The sequence below is a fragment of the Contarinia nasturtii genome, unplaced genomic scaffold (assembly GCF_009176525.2).
Source record: "Contarinia nasturtii isolate CC-2019 unplaced genomic scaffold, AAFC_CNas_1.1 Cnas_scaffold_993, whole genome shotgun sequence".
Taxonomy (NCBI): Eukaryota; Metazoa; Arthropoda; class Insecta; order Diptera; family Cecidomyiidae; genus Contarinia; species Contarinia nasturtii.
In genome coordinates, this window is record NW_022198340.1 from 593579 (window position 1) to 609286 (window position 15708).

Here is a 15708-nt window from a genome sequence, read left to right on the forward strand (position 1 = left end):
AGCGAAAGTATTTTTTGTGTGTGTGTATGGCTTCATGTTAGTCGTTTTTTGTGCTTGGGCGTCATTCATTTGTTTATTTACACAAAAGTGAATAATCTGGTTCATAAAACTAGGCAGACATTATTTCCAAGAAGCTTAAGCCCGAAGCTTTCTATTTATCCGCATGTTATTCATTCCATTTTAATTAGCCGAAGAATTTTCGTCATTAGGAAGCGGGCACAGGGCTCACAAAAAAACAATTTCGTTCGTTGTTGTCTATTTTTCGCTGTCGTAGACGCTTGTCAGAGAAGAAAACAACCATTTTGCGTAGCAAAACAAGAGAAAAAATTAAAAGCCATTGAACAATTTTTGGCCGCTCGACGGCGGAAAATTAATGAATATTGTCATTAAAAGGAATAACCTTTAAAATTTATTTTATCGACATTGCATTGTTTATTGCATGGTTGTTTTTTCATGTCGGTCGATAGGTGAAGCCTACGAACATCATCGCCGATGAATGTAATATTAAAATAAAACAATAGCCTTTTAATTTGTACTGAAAGCATTCTTCGATTCTGCATTTGAACACTCTTCGCCAGCAAAAGCGTAAATACTTTTTGTGTCTCTCTTCTCGCACCTCCTTGCACTTATTGCGTAAACAACAACACTAAATTATCCCCACAGTATTTCTTGAACGTTCACGGACTACCAATGAATGCTTTACATTTGTTATGAGTTAAGACCTCGATATCATTTGTAAGTCCCTTTCGATTTCAAATGATAGCAGTGCGAACATTCTGCGCACACCTTTTTATTCATTAAAAGCTAATGGAGTAGAGGTTTCATTTCATTGTCACTCAATTCAATTGAATTCATTCGTCTTTCGTAATAGACAAAATGGCACTGGGTTTGATGCTCACACATAAACACACAGCAAAACTGATAGCATTGAAGCAAATACGAATGCGAGAATGTTTCCAGAACGATGACAACGTATTGTGGAGAAGATGAAGTGAATGAACAAAAAAAAAACGAACAGTGTCATTGGTGTCGTTGATTGCATTCGTTTGTTCACGTTATTTTTTATCTAATGGATCAAAGTGTCAAATCAAAATGAAAACGAACGTGCATTAGACAAGGTAAATGAATTACGTCTCATTGCATGCACATCTTTTACTGTAATTTTATTCAATCAAATACACAAACACCAACAATGGCAAGAAACCAGCAAAGCAAAAATCGATAACAGACGACAATAAAAGCTTGTGCTTGCTGCCGAAAAGATTGAACGAAAATAGTGTGAGAGAAAGAGAGTTACAGTTGATTGAAATCGCCTCATTTTTATCCTGAACAGCAATTTCAAAAATATTTCATTCGTCAACTATCACAAAATCCGAGATTCAAGCTCTTCGAAGTAATCGGGTAGATATTTTTTTAAGTTATCAAATGCAAATCAAAAAGCCACAGGAATCCATTATTAATAAAAGAGAATGAATCCAATCAAACATCAAAAGACCATGAAAATAAAATCGTAATAAAAATATGTATATTAACCACTGGTCTAGTGTATGTGTGTGTGTGTGTGTGCACACAGACATCACAGGAAAAAATTATGGAGCATGGAAAATTGGCAAAAATATATAGCTGCCAACTAAAGTTGACGACGATTTTTTTTATGCACTGTGAAAAGAAGCGCCACACTGAAAATAATACAAACATAAAAGTTTACGTAGTTCAGTTCACTTCAATCCAATGAAAATAGGAGTCTTTTGACTTCTTCCAGGCATCCAATTTTTATTTTTACTCTCGGTTTTGTGCAGAATAACACACACACATAAATAAACAAACACTCTTTTTTTTGTTCTGCAGTTTTCCTATCGCATTTTCCACCGTTGGTGTGTGTATCTTTTATGGATAGAGTCATTTGGTATTAGCACTTATCCGCTATTTCATTTTATTACCATATCCGCTGTTTGTGAAAGAGTCAACTCTTACTTCACTATGCATTTTATATGAGATAAGATGAGCAGATTCAATTCATGAACAAAAGGATAAGAACACACATTTTTATATGTCACCCAAATGGCCATAGATATACACTCGAATACCTCGCCTCACACTCTATCCATTTATCTCTTCATCATTTTTGCAATGTGGTATTGGCGGCTGGTTCATTCTCGTCCGATTCATGGTTTTGCCAAAAGAAAAAAAGAGGCGAAGATAGTGTGTGTGTTTTATGTGTACGCATTTATAAACAAAAATAAGTCGGGCGTGATAAAGAGTCGCATCCGCTTAAATGGAAACAAGTGAATGATCTACCGAAAAAAAATAAATGATAAAGAGAGCATTTATTTTGAAAATTGAAAAAAAAAGTTGCCACACCAAAATTAGATGGATAACGGTGAGATAGAAATAATAATGCGTACAGTAATCCCTCGAAAATAATCATCAACACCGGAAATTGAATTTTTCAAGTGTGAATATTTCAGTTAGACGATCTAAATGAGTATCATCATTGTTGCTACCATTTTGGCCGAAAATCCATGGGTCACTTTTCAACTGAAAAGACGAAAAACGTACCAACGAAAGAGTATGTATGCGGAAATCTGTGAAAATGATGAAAAAAAAAAACGATTTAAAGGGAACATTTCTCTGATTTTATCATTTAAAATTATTATTAATTTTCGAAGGATTTACTGTACCATCATGAAAACACATGAATGCCATGTTAAAAACACATCTGCGTTCATACAATTCCTTTTAAAAAGATTACATTAATAATATTGCTTTGGGATCTATAGCAAAGGGACAGAAATGAATGGTACACTGTATTTGAAGTAAATTGTTGGTGACGACGATGACAATATATCGCACATTATTTAAATGTAATATCTCATAATCGTAAAAATCATCTCATTTATTACAATTTCGGTAGAAGTAAAAGCGTCGCACATGGTATATACACGTTAAAGAACCACTACTACCGCCACAAGCATGCATACACATTTTATGAAGGCATTCGGACCAATCGCTCGAAGGGTCATGGTCAGTGGAAAAATCATGAAATACACAAACCAAACCATTGCGATTCTGATGATGAAGGCAACAGAGAATGAGAACAACAGAGATTAAAAATAAAAATTCGCAACCATGAATGTTCAATGAATTTTTAACGGCTATTTTTAGTAGCGGGGCCATTCGATAAACTGTGTCTATATGTTTAAAAAAAATTTCGGTTCCTCGTAATGCCCAACCATAATTGGCTGAACAGAAATTTCACTTCAATATGTTTGATTGGTTAGAGATTTGGACTATTGGGGTGCGCGGGATCAAGCAGTGGAAAAAAATGAGAGAAAGGTCACTCTTAGAAACTGGCATGCCCGTCATATTTTGTGTTTGAACGCTTTTTCACCATATATCTCGATTTGATGGAGTAAATAAAACAAAAATTAAATTAAAAATTTAGCGGAATTGGAGACGCGGTACGCGGTGCATCTGACAAGGGCGTTAGCAGCATGAATACACCAGGACATTAGCGTTTATAATGGCTTCGAGCCATTCAAATTCGATTCACTGTTGATTTTTGAGATTTTCCGAACATCAACCGAAAGCAAAATTGAGATTGATTTACATTATTAGCATTGTAGCGCGTTTAGGGAAACATTTTTTTAAAGCTCACATAAATAGTGAAGTGAAAAAAAAAAGGGGATGACAGTGTGAGAGTGAATGAGATTGAAAGCGTTAGCGCGAGAAGCGAGAAAAAAACGGGTAGAAAGAAAAACGTATGATATCATAAGCTTCTCGCGATTTTTTCCCTTACTTAACATTCCCCCGTATAAAAATGCATTTATTTTATATAGTATACATAATTTAACTCCACAACAGTTTGTAGTCGCGCGCTCGTAATATTCGTACGGTATGAGTGTGTGATGGCAGTGTATAGATTTTTTTTTTTTTACTGGATGGTAAACATAATTCCCATCTGCGTATTAAATCGCACCGCGCGCGTCAAATACATAAACACACTGTCGCTTGTTGCAACACACTAGTTCATAGCAATGTCTCGCTTATGTACGATACGTATTATTTATATGTGAAATATTCCACGATCTACAGATTCTCTCAGGTACAAATTGTTTTTATTTTATGCTATGTTATTGCTAAGATTTTCCGAATGCAATGTAAAAAGCGTAAAGAATTCAATTTCCGATTAAATTGAAATGCCAATTTTCAAATTCTTATCGTTTTTCCTTCCAAGTTAGACTTGATGCAAACACTGTTGTTGTTGTTTCCGATGACGATGTGAAGCCATTGCTGCTTTTGGCTGTTACTGGCGGATGTCGACTGTGTTTAAGCGAATCGTACATGCAACAACGAAAAAGAAAACACGCGAACCCCAAAACCAGTTAGATTTTCTTAATACCGTTATTCATAGTGTGTTGACAAATGAAACGATAATAGTGCCGTTTGCGACACGAAAAAAGCAAAAACGAAGAGCGTCAATTTTACACTTATTTACCACGGTACTGCATTTTATTGAGCTCGCGCGAGGTCAACATAATTCGATTAATTTGATTGTTTTCATGTTGGAATTCACTTAATGCTTCCATTTTCAAAAGAACCCCGAATAAAATGAACCGTTCGAACAGCAAAGTTCAGTGCTTTTTTATATTCAGATTTAGTCAAGCTTAACCAATTTGAGTCATCTAATGTTACAACGCAATCAGTCCGCTGCTTTTTTTCGCTTCGTTTTCTCTCATTTTTCTACTACAATGTCAAATTACTCGCACAAAATGTGTTCTCTTTTTATACAAATATTCATCACACTGTCGCCTCAATACACATTTGTTCTGCTCCACAATTAAATAAAATTGTCGCTGGCAGATATACATACGTATATACAAGAATAACGATGTAGAAATAAAAAAAAAAAACATGGATACACTAATAACGACAAAATACACCAACTGAACCAAAATATATATCTGTATTGCGTCAGAGCCTTCAATCGAATTTACATTTTAAATGAAATCAATGTAATGGATTGTGAAGAGGCGCACCATTTGTCACGAATTCATGGCAAGCATTTTCATTTTCAGTTTTGCTTTGCATTTATAACCATAATTTGATTTTTGCTTGAAATTTATTTAACTTTTTCTCTTTCAACTCCGATGAATGAATCATCGCCCGTTGTGTCGACCACCACTCATTTTTTTTTCTCGCCCTCTTTTATGACTTCTTCCTTAGATATTGCGTACACAAATATTACTTACCCTTTTCAAAAAAAAAGGTGCTTATTTTCGGTTGTTTGGCTTGGCCTGACGAACTTTTTGACTAAATCCAAAAAAAAATATTGATGATGCTGCTACGCGACTTCAAGGATGAAAATTGAATTGCACCTCATACAAATACACGTCTTTTTTAATAAAAAAATCACATAAATTCATAAAGATGTTGCTCAGGAGAAATTATGATACTTGTTTCTGTTTTAAATTTTCTATGTTCAATGTAGGCAAAAGCAACAGGCACCATCTAAGCCTCATATGAATAATATTTCTTTTTTGGCCGAAATCAATAAACAGATATTCGCGTTTTTCTATATTTTTCTTTTGTTTCCTCACACTCACTCGCTGTTTTTTATCAATTCTTTTTTGTTCACGGTTTTTTTTTGTATCTATATTTTCTCCGTCAAATTGGTGTATGTTTTCTTTCGTTTTTGTGTGTCCTATATTTTCAAGATTTCAAGAAATGATTTTGTACACAACGGTTCCTTTTTTTCTCTTTTACATTGGTTTTTTTCGTCTCAATGTTTGTTCTGTTGAAATCTGTTCCATTATATGGTATCGTCGACGACACAGCTTGTTGCTTCACTTGTCATTCCACTATAGAGAGACATTTGCCACTTGTACAATTACGACCATCGTTCTTTTTTTGTAATAAATGGTTGTTTAATTTGTGATTTGTATTCTCGTTTATTTCGAATTTTTCGTTCGATGGAGTCGTTTGGTTTGTGTCTGTCTTTTTTTTTTGCTATCAGCGTTTTAAATTTTTCGAAATTTTGCAGAAGCAGCAGAGATACAACGCGAAAATATATAAATCTAATTGTCTTTAACCAATGAACAGGAAATCGAATGATGCAATTATCTTTTTTGTATTTTCTGCGAGTACACAATCAGTCTGTGTGCGGATGCAAATTAATTAACGAAATTGATTGTATATTCACTGATGAAACCTCATAAGAGCTTTTCAATCTCCGTTTGTCTTTTTTTTTCTCTAGCCACCACGCACCAGACACATAGATTGGATAGACGTGCTTCACTTGATGACAAGAATCAATTTGCAACTATTGAATAGATAGAGTGATTTTCAAACAAAAGATACCAAAATCACTTCGAATCAATCCCTTTATCAACTGAACTTCGTTACAAATTAAGCCTATTTTTTTCGATTCAAATTTAAATCTCACTCTATATGAACCAACAGAAAACTTTTCAAATGGCTGAATCGAAATGAAAAGAGTGAAGATTTTTTTTTCCTTCGTAGATATTTCTCTTTTTTTGGTGCGTGCAACAGTCACCCAGGAACGAAATTTAGAAATCAGATGAAAACACGAACGCAAATGGATGAGCCTATTGGCTGGAATTGCTATTGGCACAAATGCTCGGTCCTGACTGAAACACAAATTGTTTCGGTTGGCAAGCTGCTGTGCGATACTGCTGTTGTACGACTGTTGCTGCTTCGTGCGAGCAAACAGGTCGGGAGAAGCTGGAGAGTGATAACATGCGAACCAAACCTGGAGAATGATAAAGAATAAAGAAGCATTTATTGTGTCACGCGCGGTACGCACTTTCCAATTCACACAATAGCATCAAAAGCTTCGCATGGAAATGTTTAAACTGAATTGAAGAGCTTATCTGTGTGTCTCAAGCAACACTGGAAAATCTTTATATTGTTATTTTTTTTTTCGCTGCTTTTCACACATTTTCTCCGCTTTGCACAAGAATGATAACAGAACGCGAATGATAAAAATGGATGAACTTAAACAGAGCAGACGACGATAAAACAGAGAGATGAGATTACAAGCTTTTCGACTGGAATGGCGGGGCAATTCAAGTGTGGCTTGGTGCGTGACATTCGATTTTGTACTGCTTGCTTTCAACAGATTTCATATCACATTTATACAATATAGACTTTCATTCAAAGGTCATCAATCGAGTAACAGACATTATTTATATTATTTCCTGCTGTGTATTGCATTGCACACAGGATAAGCACACACACACACACTCGCATGAATTGTGGGAAAGCAACAAATATAAGTCGATACATGTTGCAATAAAGTGATAATTTGAAATATTGTTGTAGTCATTTTCATGATGTAACATAATGCTTACACGCTTGTTTGACATCTTATTACCAAATCCAAAAAGACATACGTTTTGATGTGTTAAGGCCACACATTTACTACAATCCCTCGTTTTTATGATTGCTACAAGCGTGTATATTAAAAAAAAAGCGAAACAAAACACAAGGCCTCTTTTACGTCACAACGGAACTCTGTTTAACACACCCCGGAAATAGTTCCGCTTCGATTGTGGTTGAAAATATACTCGATAGTGTGCACGAGTCGGTGAACAAAAGTGGTTTATCACAGTTGCATTTCACCGAGTTCAGTCAAAAGTTTCCGCACCAAAATATCCAACCGAATGATTTTTTTATTTTGAGTGGGAGCGCGAACGTGCTATTTATACAAATTAATTTGTTTATGCTTTTCGACAAAATAGGATTCATTGATTTTAATTGGTTGAAAAAGTTTTGTGAGCGGCTATAATGCCTATTTATTGAATGGGGATAATTGAACGAACGATTGTGATATATTCTCAGTTATTTATAGCTGGAAAAAATATTTAGTTTGGTAACTTTAACAAAATGTTCATCATGTGCCATTCAATTATATGTTTATCCGATTGAAGAGCGCACATTCCATGTCAATGTTCACCATTAAATGTTAAATGTTGAAGAGTCAAGAAAAACATGCTCAATGGCAGAGGGATGAATTGTCCAAAAATTTTGCTTGCGTATCACTTGATTTTGGACACACATTCCATCTATCATCATGATGATGATGAGTGTCATAAAGAAGAATCGATTTTTTTTGTTGTTGTGGGCGTCATATCGCAAAATCATGTTTACGTCTGCACATCTGGTTGGGACGACAAAAATGTGTGCGCTTCCTTTTTCGAAAATATACCTTCAAGTACTACTTCACTACCTACTGATAAAGATGATGCCAATTTTGGCATTGACAATGTTTGCATTTTGTTAGAACAAAGTAAGAGATAGGTATTCCAAGTCAGTCTTATAAGGTAAAAATTTGTTTGAGAAAACGATTCGTAAGGCATTGATAAGATGCATCATTATACAGTCCATTGACAAACCTTCGCCGTAAAATCGAAATCACAATACGAAACAATATAAAACGGTTATTACTTTTTTCGATCTGTCAAATTCTTCGTCGAATGTTTATAAAAGTCGAAATAAAAATTCTTCGCAATAACAAATTCTTATCAAAGTATTTAACAGAATTATTTTGTTACACATTTCTTCTGCGTTTTTTTTTATTTTGTTTTTACAATACTATAAAACAAATAAATTATTGTGTAATGCCAAAGTGCCTCAATAAATTGTTTCACGTTCAAAATCGGATTGGTACCCTGAATCGAAAACGGAGAAATTTTGTTCAGACTCCACAGTTGGACTGGGTTCATTGAATGGCGATGCAATCGGTGGAAATGGTGGAAACGGTGGAAATGGTTGAAACTGAGGAAAACTGAATGGTATTGGTGGTGGTAGCAGCATTGGTGGTGGCGGTGGTGGTGGTGATTCGGGAAAAAAAATATCTGCTACTGGTGCAGTCCAAATTGTGGCGAATGACTTGTGAGAAAATATTTAAAAGAAAATATTGAGAGTCGAACAAAATTCTTTTATCAGCTAAATTATTAAGCTGCAAAATCTGCTTACCTGTAAAAAGAAGAGCATCGTCAATATCACCATCATTCTGCTCGACATAAGGTATTTGTGATGACACGCGACACAGTAAAATGAAAACAAAATTGTGAAATATGCGCTTAATTTCAGTTACAATTAAGATGCTTTACTGCACGACGGAAGACACATTTCATCGCTTTTATGTCGTATTTTGTTCTGTTTGTTCACGTGTCTGAATTTGTTTTTGCAGAAGATTTAAGAAATCAACACGTACACAACGCACACCAAACTCGCAAAACGTTTCGTCAAACTCTGTTAAACATTTACAAACGCTTTAAACAGCTGCATCAAAATATAAATCAATATGAAAAATGTTTTTGTTTATGGTGCTCTCTCGAGAGTTGACAGTCTGGAGCGTTCACATTTTTGGCCAATGTCAAGAGCGGTCATTTAATTGAGAGATGATACGTATTCGTACTACGAAGGGAGGCCAATTTTGTTAATTTTCAAATAGAAAATTTCGTTGCGCTTGCAACGAAGCATATCATTATAATTAATTACCTCTCGTTTACTTCGATTTCATGCTAAATTGAATATATAATAGCCCAAACGAACCCAATCTAATATTACATGAGTATTTTGATGAGAATTTAAAACACAATTTATTAAGTCAACAAGTTACAATAAATTCAATTACAGTGCACAAGCAAATATGATTAATATTCGATGATTGAAGTTGTCAGCAATAATCGTATTCGAAACTCGGGTATGATGATGATGAATCAGAGGCTCCATCGCTTACACCACATCCAGCGTACGGCGGCTGTTGTGAATACGGTACATACATCGGTGCTGCTGCCACTGAATAAACATACTGTTTGAAATGAAAAGTGTAAAAATTAAAATTCATTTTTGTTACTTCGTTGACGTTATACCATTATTATTGATAGCAAAGAAATCACTTTCATCCACATTTCTCCGACTTTTTATATATCTTTTGATATGACACTATACAGACGTTTTTCTTTTGATAAGCTAAATACGACTGACCGTAAACATTTGAAACCCCGATGCAGTTTTAAAAAAAGCGAAGAATCCCGTCGCTTTATATGAGAGTTGATTTCATCATGTATCACAATACCAGATGCTATATGGGATAAATATAAACCAAAACATACTATATATAGGACAAAATGCAATGTTTATATGTCAATGAGCTCAATTTTACTGTGTTGGAACTTTCCGTTGTTTACATATAATTTCTACCATTTTAATGAGTCATCATTCTTGAACATCATTCTTGAATTTGCAGATTTTAAATACCTTAAATCAAACGAACATTAGACAATGATAACTTGACTGAGTACATTTCTTGAACTAGAAAACAGAAGAACGATTACAAAACCTACAAAAGATTCCAATGGAATTCCAAAGAAATGGAAGAAATATAAACGACGCAAAACTTTTCGTCGAAATATAATTCAACAAAATATGCTGAATGACGGCTTTAATGCGCTTTTTATGTGTTAAAAAATAACGTCATTTTTCAATTGCTGACAATCAAACAAAACTGTCAGCATTGTCGCATGATTTAATGTAAAATGGTTTTTAACCTATATTTTTTTTATATGCGCTGCGCTTGGATTATTTCATTTTTGAGAGGGTGCTGTTTCCTTGAAAATTATTGGCAACATTTTTATGTGCTATAAATGCACAAATGCATCATTTGCGAGAACAAACCAAAATAACACCATTCATGACGCAAACAAAATGAATTCCATATTTTGTGGTTATGCAGAAAATGGTTACAGTATTATTTAATTATCTTTCTCGGAAGAGTATGTTCACCATAAAAACCAAATAAAACCATGTGGACATTTGAATTCAAAAGCTTTTGCATTTTATTATTAAAACAGTTAAATTAAATTTGAATCAAACAAGTTTTGAAAGAAGTTTTTAGACACATGTTTCATTATGATGTCGTTGCGAAAGTTTTAGTGGCCATGCGTTTAAAATATTTTAATTTTATTCAGTTTTTCTTCAATTGTTCGAATGATACAAAAATCAAGCTTGAAGAACTACTGACCAAGTAGACTCTAACTCAAATTGAAATTTATTCTCCAGATAATCATAATCTTGTTACATTTAGTGAAATAAATAATAGCATACCGCATCTTGATTTTATTTGAAATATATTGTTTGAATAAGTTTGTTTCAAATATATTGTTGTAAGAATAAAAATGTTCTGTTTATATACATGGCAACTAGAATCAGCATATTTCTTTTTACTCATTTGAATAAGATAAAAATCAGTAAGCATTGAAATTTTGAATTTATAAACGAACTTCATTCAAAATTGACGCTGGACATGATTAAAATGGTTTAGCAATATCGAACATATGGAATGTACCACAACTGAATTACAATGCATTCAAGCTTCTTTTGAAGTTTCATTTTTTTTGTCCAAAATGACAATTACTTTTTGGGAAATGAACTAGCACCGCAAACTTAAAGTGGTGATATTTTGTAGTTTACTGTAAATAAAGCGCATAATTTGTTGGTACAGTAAAATCTGGACATTCATTCATTATTCAAACTGATTGATATTAATTTCGTTTGTCGAAGTTATTTAATACACGCGATTTATTTGGCACGCAAATAAACCACTCAAAAATGCATTTTGATTACAATGTCACCAGTGGAAAAACCAATTCATTTTCTAGCAGTGTAACGAATGAAAACTGGAAATAATTGCAACATTTTGTTTTGTTGTCAAGTGGATATAAGGTCTTAGTTTTACAACTTCAAAGTCAGAGTTGAAATTGTATTGGTATGGTATCGATGAATTTTGTTGTAATACGCTCGCGTAAAATTGTAAAATCCATTGTTTCCATGCGGAACATGGATTTCAATCGTATCTTTTAAATCGACTGACGTGTGTCGAATATTGCATTATAGATTTACAGTAATGGAATAAACATACAATTAGCTCGATTTTTTTACTTGGTTTATTAATTGTCATCGTATTCTCGATGAATCACTCCCATATTGATTCAATAATATTGAATTCTTGTTCAGTGATTAAAAGACACCATTTGCTACTGTAGGTACTTTTTATAAACTTTTCGTCGTCTTACCTGAAAAGGAAAAATAATTAAGTAGACTCTTCTTGAAACCATTCACACTTCAGGGTTTTAATAGAAATAGTAGCGTCATTAATCAAAGCTATAGTCATTTAATTAGTCGTTCAGAAATTATTTTTGACTAGACAACATTCACAGACATTCATTTAGCTGTTCATACGACGTTCAAAGTATGCTGCCTCAAATCCGTAAAATTTTTGCAAATAAATTGGATAAAATTAAACTCCGAAAATTTATATCAACGGAAATATATCATGAAAATATCGCGTATAGAAATTTGTTTGCACCAAATATAAAATTACGATTTCGGGGTGACTGAAATGCTGATAAAAAAGACAATTAGGGTGGAAAAACATTGAAAATACTCAACCATTGGCTTTGAATTAATTGACTTTCAACATTTCTATAAAAAAGACAAGTTGAACGTGCACGAAACCAATTCGGTGGTTAGAACTTGAGTGAGAAGTACATCGAAATGTTTTATCCGAGTCCTCGAGTTCAGGTCAGTGCGATTCGTCCCGGAAAGCCAAAATTGCGTAGAATTGAAAGTTATGGAAATACAACTTGCACAAATACGTGTCGGGAAAGTTTTCGGCAATTTCTTTTGAATTGTACATTGCATGGATTAAAATATGTGGGCGATAGAAATATCACATATTTCGAACGGTAAATTTGAATTCTATTTTCGAAGTACAAAAACACATAAATTCAATTGAATCTTAATTTAGCCAACCATTTTTCTATCCAGCACTTTTTTTGGATTGATGTTTCTGTTGGTGTTTTTTCTTTCGGTCTTCTTTATATCCAATGTTTGGATAAAGTACTCTGCGTCACCAATGATTATATCGTTGAGTTCAATGTCAACAGACATTAGAGAATTACCGTTTCCAGGTAAATTCAATTCTTAAATAATTATTTATTGGTTTTGTTGATTTTTTCGCTATTATCATTTGCAAAATGGTGATTGCAGCCGTTACAATCTGTAATATGAATCAGGCAGTGAAATCAGTAGTTGAAACAATTCCAAAGGATAGTGAAGATTATTCAATGACTCAAAGTTTGTGTACGGATGCAGTTGATACAAATGTTACAAATTCCAAAGAGGGAAAATGGGCCGCTTTCCAAAAGTTAGTGGTATTGGTAAGTGATTTGATGAAGTGAACATAAAATTGAAGCAGTTAGAAGATTCTTTATACATCAGGTGTCTCAATCATGTCAAGATATGTTAATCAAATGCATTTACGGTGGAATCACATACAATTGTACCGATATATTTTTGACGGTGCTCACCGATGAAGGGCTTTGTTGTACGTTCAACGGATTGAATAAAAAATTCATCGCTCAACCCAAATACAAGTCGGCAAATTTCCATAATAAGTTCTCTACTTTCAACCAATAATACTTACTATGCTTACACACCACTAATTCTGTATTTAATTTAATTTTAAAGTGAGTCGCACGAATTCAATATAAGTGCCACATTGGAAGCATACGCAAATAATTGGTCAGCCGAAAAAGGTTTCGGATCGGAAGAGTTAAAAAACAATAAACTTGGATATCCACGACCAGTTGCCGGTTTATATTCGTTTAAATGTTAAAAAAATACCATTGAAAAGTGAATGAAATCTTTATATTTGTATAGGCACTGGCACTAACTTGGGGTTGAGCATTATTTTAGATGCGGGCATTGCCGAATACTATTGTAGTAGTACAAATAGTTACGGATTCAAATTTTTGCTACATAGTCCAAATGAGGTGCCAATGATATCCACTTACGGAACTTCAGTTTCGAACGGTTATGAAAGTCGCGTTATTATCACACCAACTTTATCGGAAGCAACTAAAAAAATACGTAAAATGGACGTTAAAGTCAGACAATGTTTGTTTGAAGAAGAAAATTTTCTATTATATTATAGGTATAATTCGTTTTTTGGCTTCTCCATTTGTTTTAAATTCTAATAATAATTGATTATTTTTTAGGACATATACACGTGGCGTGAGTACTAATCAAAATAATTTTTTTTTTGATTTAGATCAATTATACAAATTTACAATACATATTTGTAGAATTGTCAAATGGAGTGTAACGCAAAAATCTATTTGAGACAATGTAACTGTATACTCTATTACATGCCTAGATTCAAAGATGATATTACAATTTGTGGTCGTTCTGATGAAGCTTGCATTGAAAAAACTACCCTCCAAATTCAAGAGCATAATAATACCGAACTGTTGTGTGATTGTTTACCCAGTTGTTTTGAAGTGACATATGATTCTGAAATATCAATGGCACCACTATTGCCTCAGGCTCCGCTGCTGGCCAAACAAGGACTTTTGGGTCCAAATGTATCAGTTATGCATATTTTCTTTAAGAATAACTATTTTCGAAGTCAAAGAAAAGACGAGTTAATAGGATTCACGGAATTCTTGTCAAATACCGGTGGTTTACTTGGACTGTTCATGGGATTTAGGTAATTTGTGTTGCAAAAATCACATGCTATTACAGAAACACTTACGATGGTTGCTTTTCAATTATTTCAGTTTATTCTCTTTCATTGAAATTTTTTATTTTCTAACAATTCGACCGTTCAGCAACTATATAAAAGTATCAGAAAATCGTCAGAAAGTTCGACGTGTGGTTCGGAAAATGAAAAATCTTAGAACAAGAAAAACTTCGGCATTTATAAAAAGTCATATTGAACACACGGAAACACTTGACAATAATTTGATTTATCCATACGTTAGACGTATGTAATACCTATGAACTTTTGCACAATTTGCACAATTTTTATTTACATTTACAAGTGAATATTTTGCCATGTGCATACAACTGGACATCATTTGAAATTCAATCAATTAATTTAACTTATTGTAATATTTTCGTGCGAGAAAATAAAATTAACGTTTCACGAAATAAAATGCTGCTAATTATCTATGCTGACCACTTTATATTGAGTTGAGACAAAAAAAAAATGTATTGAAAAGATTATTACTTTGCATGTTTTAAAATCATTTCAGCTTGGTGACACGATCTGTGTATAATTGTGAAAATGGTTAGTGGAAACCTTTTTTCGCCGTCGATTTTCACATAAAATTCAAAATATACTTAGCATTAATAATAGAATTCGGAAATTGAACTTGAGCTTGAGCTTAAAGTATCGTAGCTGTCGTATTCTGAATCAACGAACTCAGAAGTGGACGTAGAATAACACGCTGGTGGTAGAAAGAACCCACAAGGAACCGGAGCACAAATCTGAATCGAAAAATGGAAGAAAATAACAGATTCAATAAAAAAATTCTTTTGTAGAACCAACTTACGAAAAATGAGTTAAAAATATTCATACTATGGCCGATAAATGCGAAGTTAACAGAAAATATATGAATAACATCGTAAAACCAAAGCGTGAACAAAATTGTGTGCAAGCTTCTGTAGCAATAACATAGCATTAAAAATGTATGAACAGATTCAGCTTATATCTGTTTCATTACCACGTCATTTTGCAATTGTAAGCATATAAAATAAAAATTATCATTGCATCACAGCTTAGTACGCAGAAATCATTGCCACATTTTGTAGAATCATTTTGTTCATTTTCGT

The 15708-nt window shown here is 33.5% G+C and overlaps 3 protein-coding genes across 3 annotated transcripts in view; 1 reads left to right on the forward strand and 2 right to left on the reverse strand.

Annotated features, from left to right (window-relative positions):
- LOC116343339 (uncharacterized serine-rich protein C215.13) overlaps positions 1 to 6692 on the reverse strand; it is a 30094-nt gene extending 23402 nt beyond the window's left edge. Inside the window, exon 1 of the mRNA XM_031771350.1 lies at positions 5253 to 6692. The gene's annotated coding sequence lies outside the window, so the exon portion shown is untranslated. The remainder of the gene's footprint in view (positions 1 to 5252) is intronic.
- A 1899-nt stretch (positions 6693 to 8591) lies between these two features.
- LOC116343353 (seroin-like) lies at positions 8592 to 9127 on the reverse strand. The gene is made up of 2 exons (XM_031771371.1): positions 9001 to 9127; positions 8592 to 8913 (listed from the first exon to the last, which is right to left on the reverse strand). The coding sequence occupies exons 1-2, from the start codon at positions 9046 to 9048 to the stop codon at positions 8656 to 8658; spliced, it is 306 nt and encodes a 101-aa protein (XP_031627231.1). The 5' UTR covers positions 9049 to 9127; the 3' UTR covers positions 8592 to 8655.
- A 3458-nt stretch (positions 9128 to 12585) lies between these two features.
- LOC116343447 (pickpocket protein 28-like) lies at positions 12586 to 14940 on the forward strand. The gene is made up of 9 exons (XM_031771497.1): positions 12586 to 12776; positions 12859 to 13001; positions 13081 to 13237; positions 13269 to 13466; positions 13561 to 13685; positions 13753 to 14026; positions 14091 to 14106; positions 14178 to 14581; positions 14652 to 14940. Exons 1-9 carry the CDS (start codon positions 12586 to 12588, stop codon positions 14863 to 14865), a joined length of 1722 nt encoding a protein of 573 aa, XP_031627357.1. The 3' UTR covers positions 14866 to 14940.
- The last annotated feature ends 768 nt before the right edge of the window (positions 14941 to 15708 follow it).

Coding starts and splice junctions, on each gene's coding strand:
- LOC116343447 (XM_031771497.1), top strand. CDS start 12,586: ATGTTTTATCCGAGTCCTCGAGTTCAGGTCAGTGCGATTCGTCCCGGA. Junction 13,002..13,080: donor TAGAGAATTACCGTTTCCAG/GTAAATTCAATT, acceptor TGGTGATTGCAG/CCGTTACAATCTGTAATATG. Junction 13,238..13,268: donor AAATGGGCCGCTTTCCAAAA/GTTAGTGGTATT, acceptor GATTTGATGAAG/TGAACATAAAATTGAAGCAG.
- LOC116343353 (XM_031771371.1), bottom strand. CDS start 9,048: ATGTCGAGCAGAATGATGGTGATATTGACGATGCTCTTCTTTTTACAG. Junction 8,914..9,000: donor CGATGCTCTTCTTTTTACAG/GTAAGCAGATTT, acceptor TTTTCTCACAAG/TCATTCGCCACAATTTGGAC.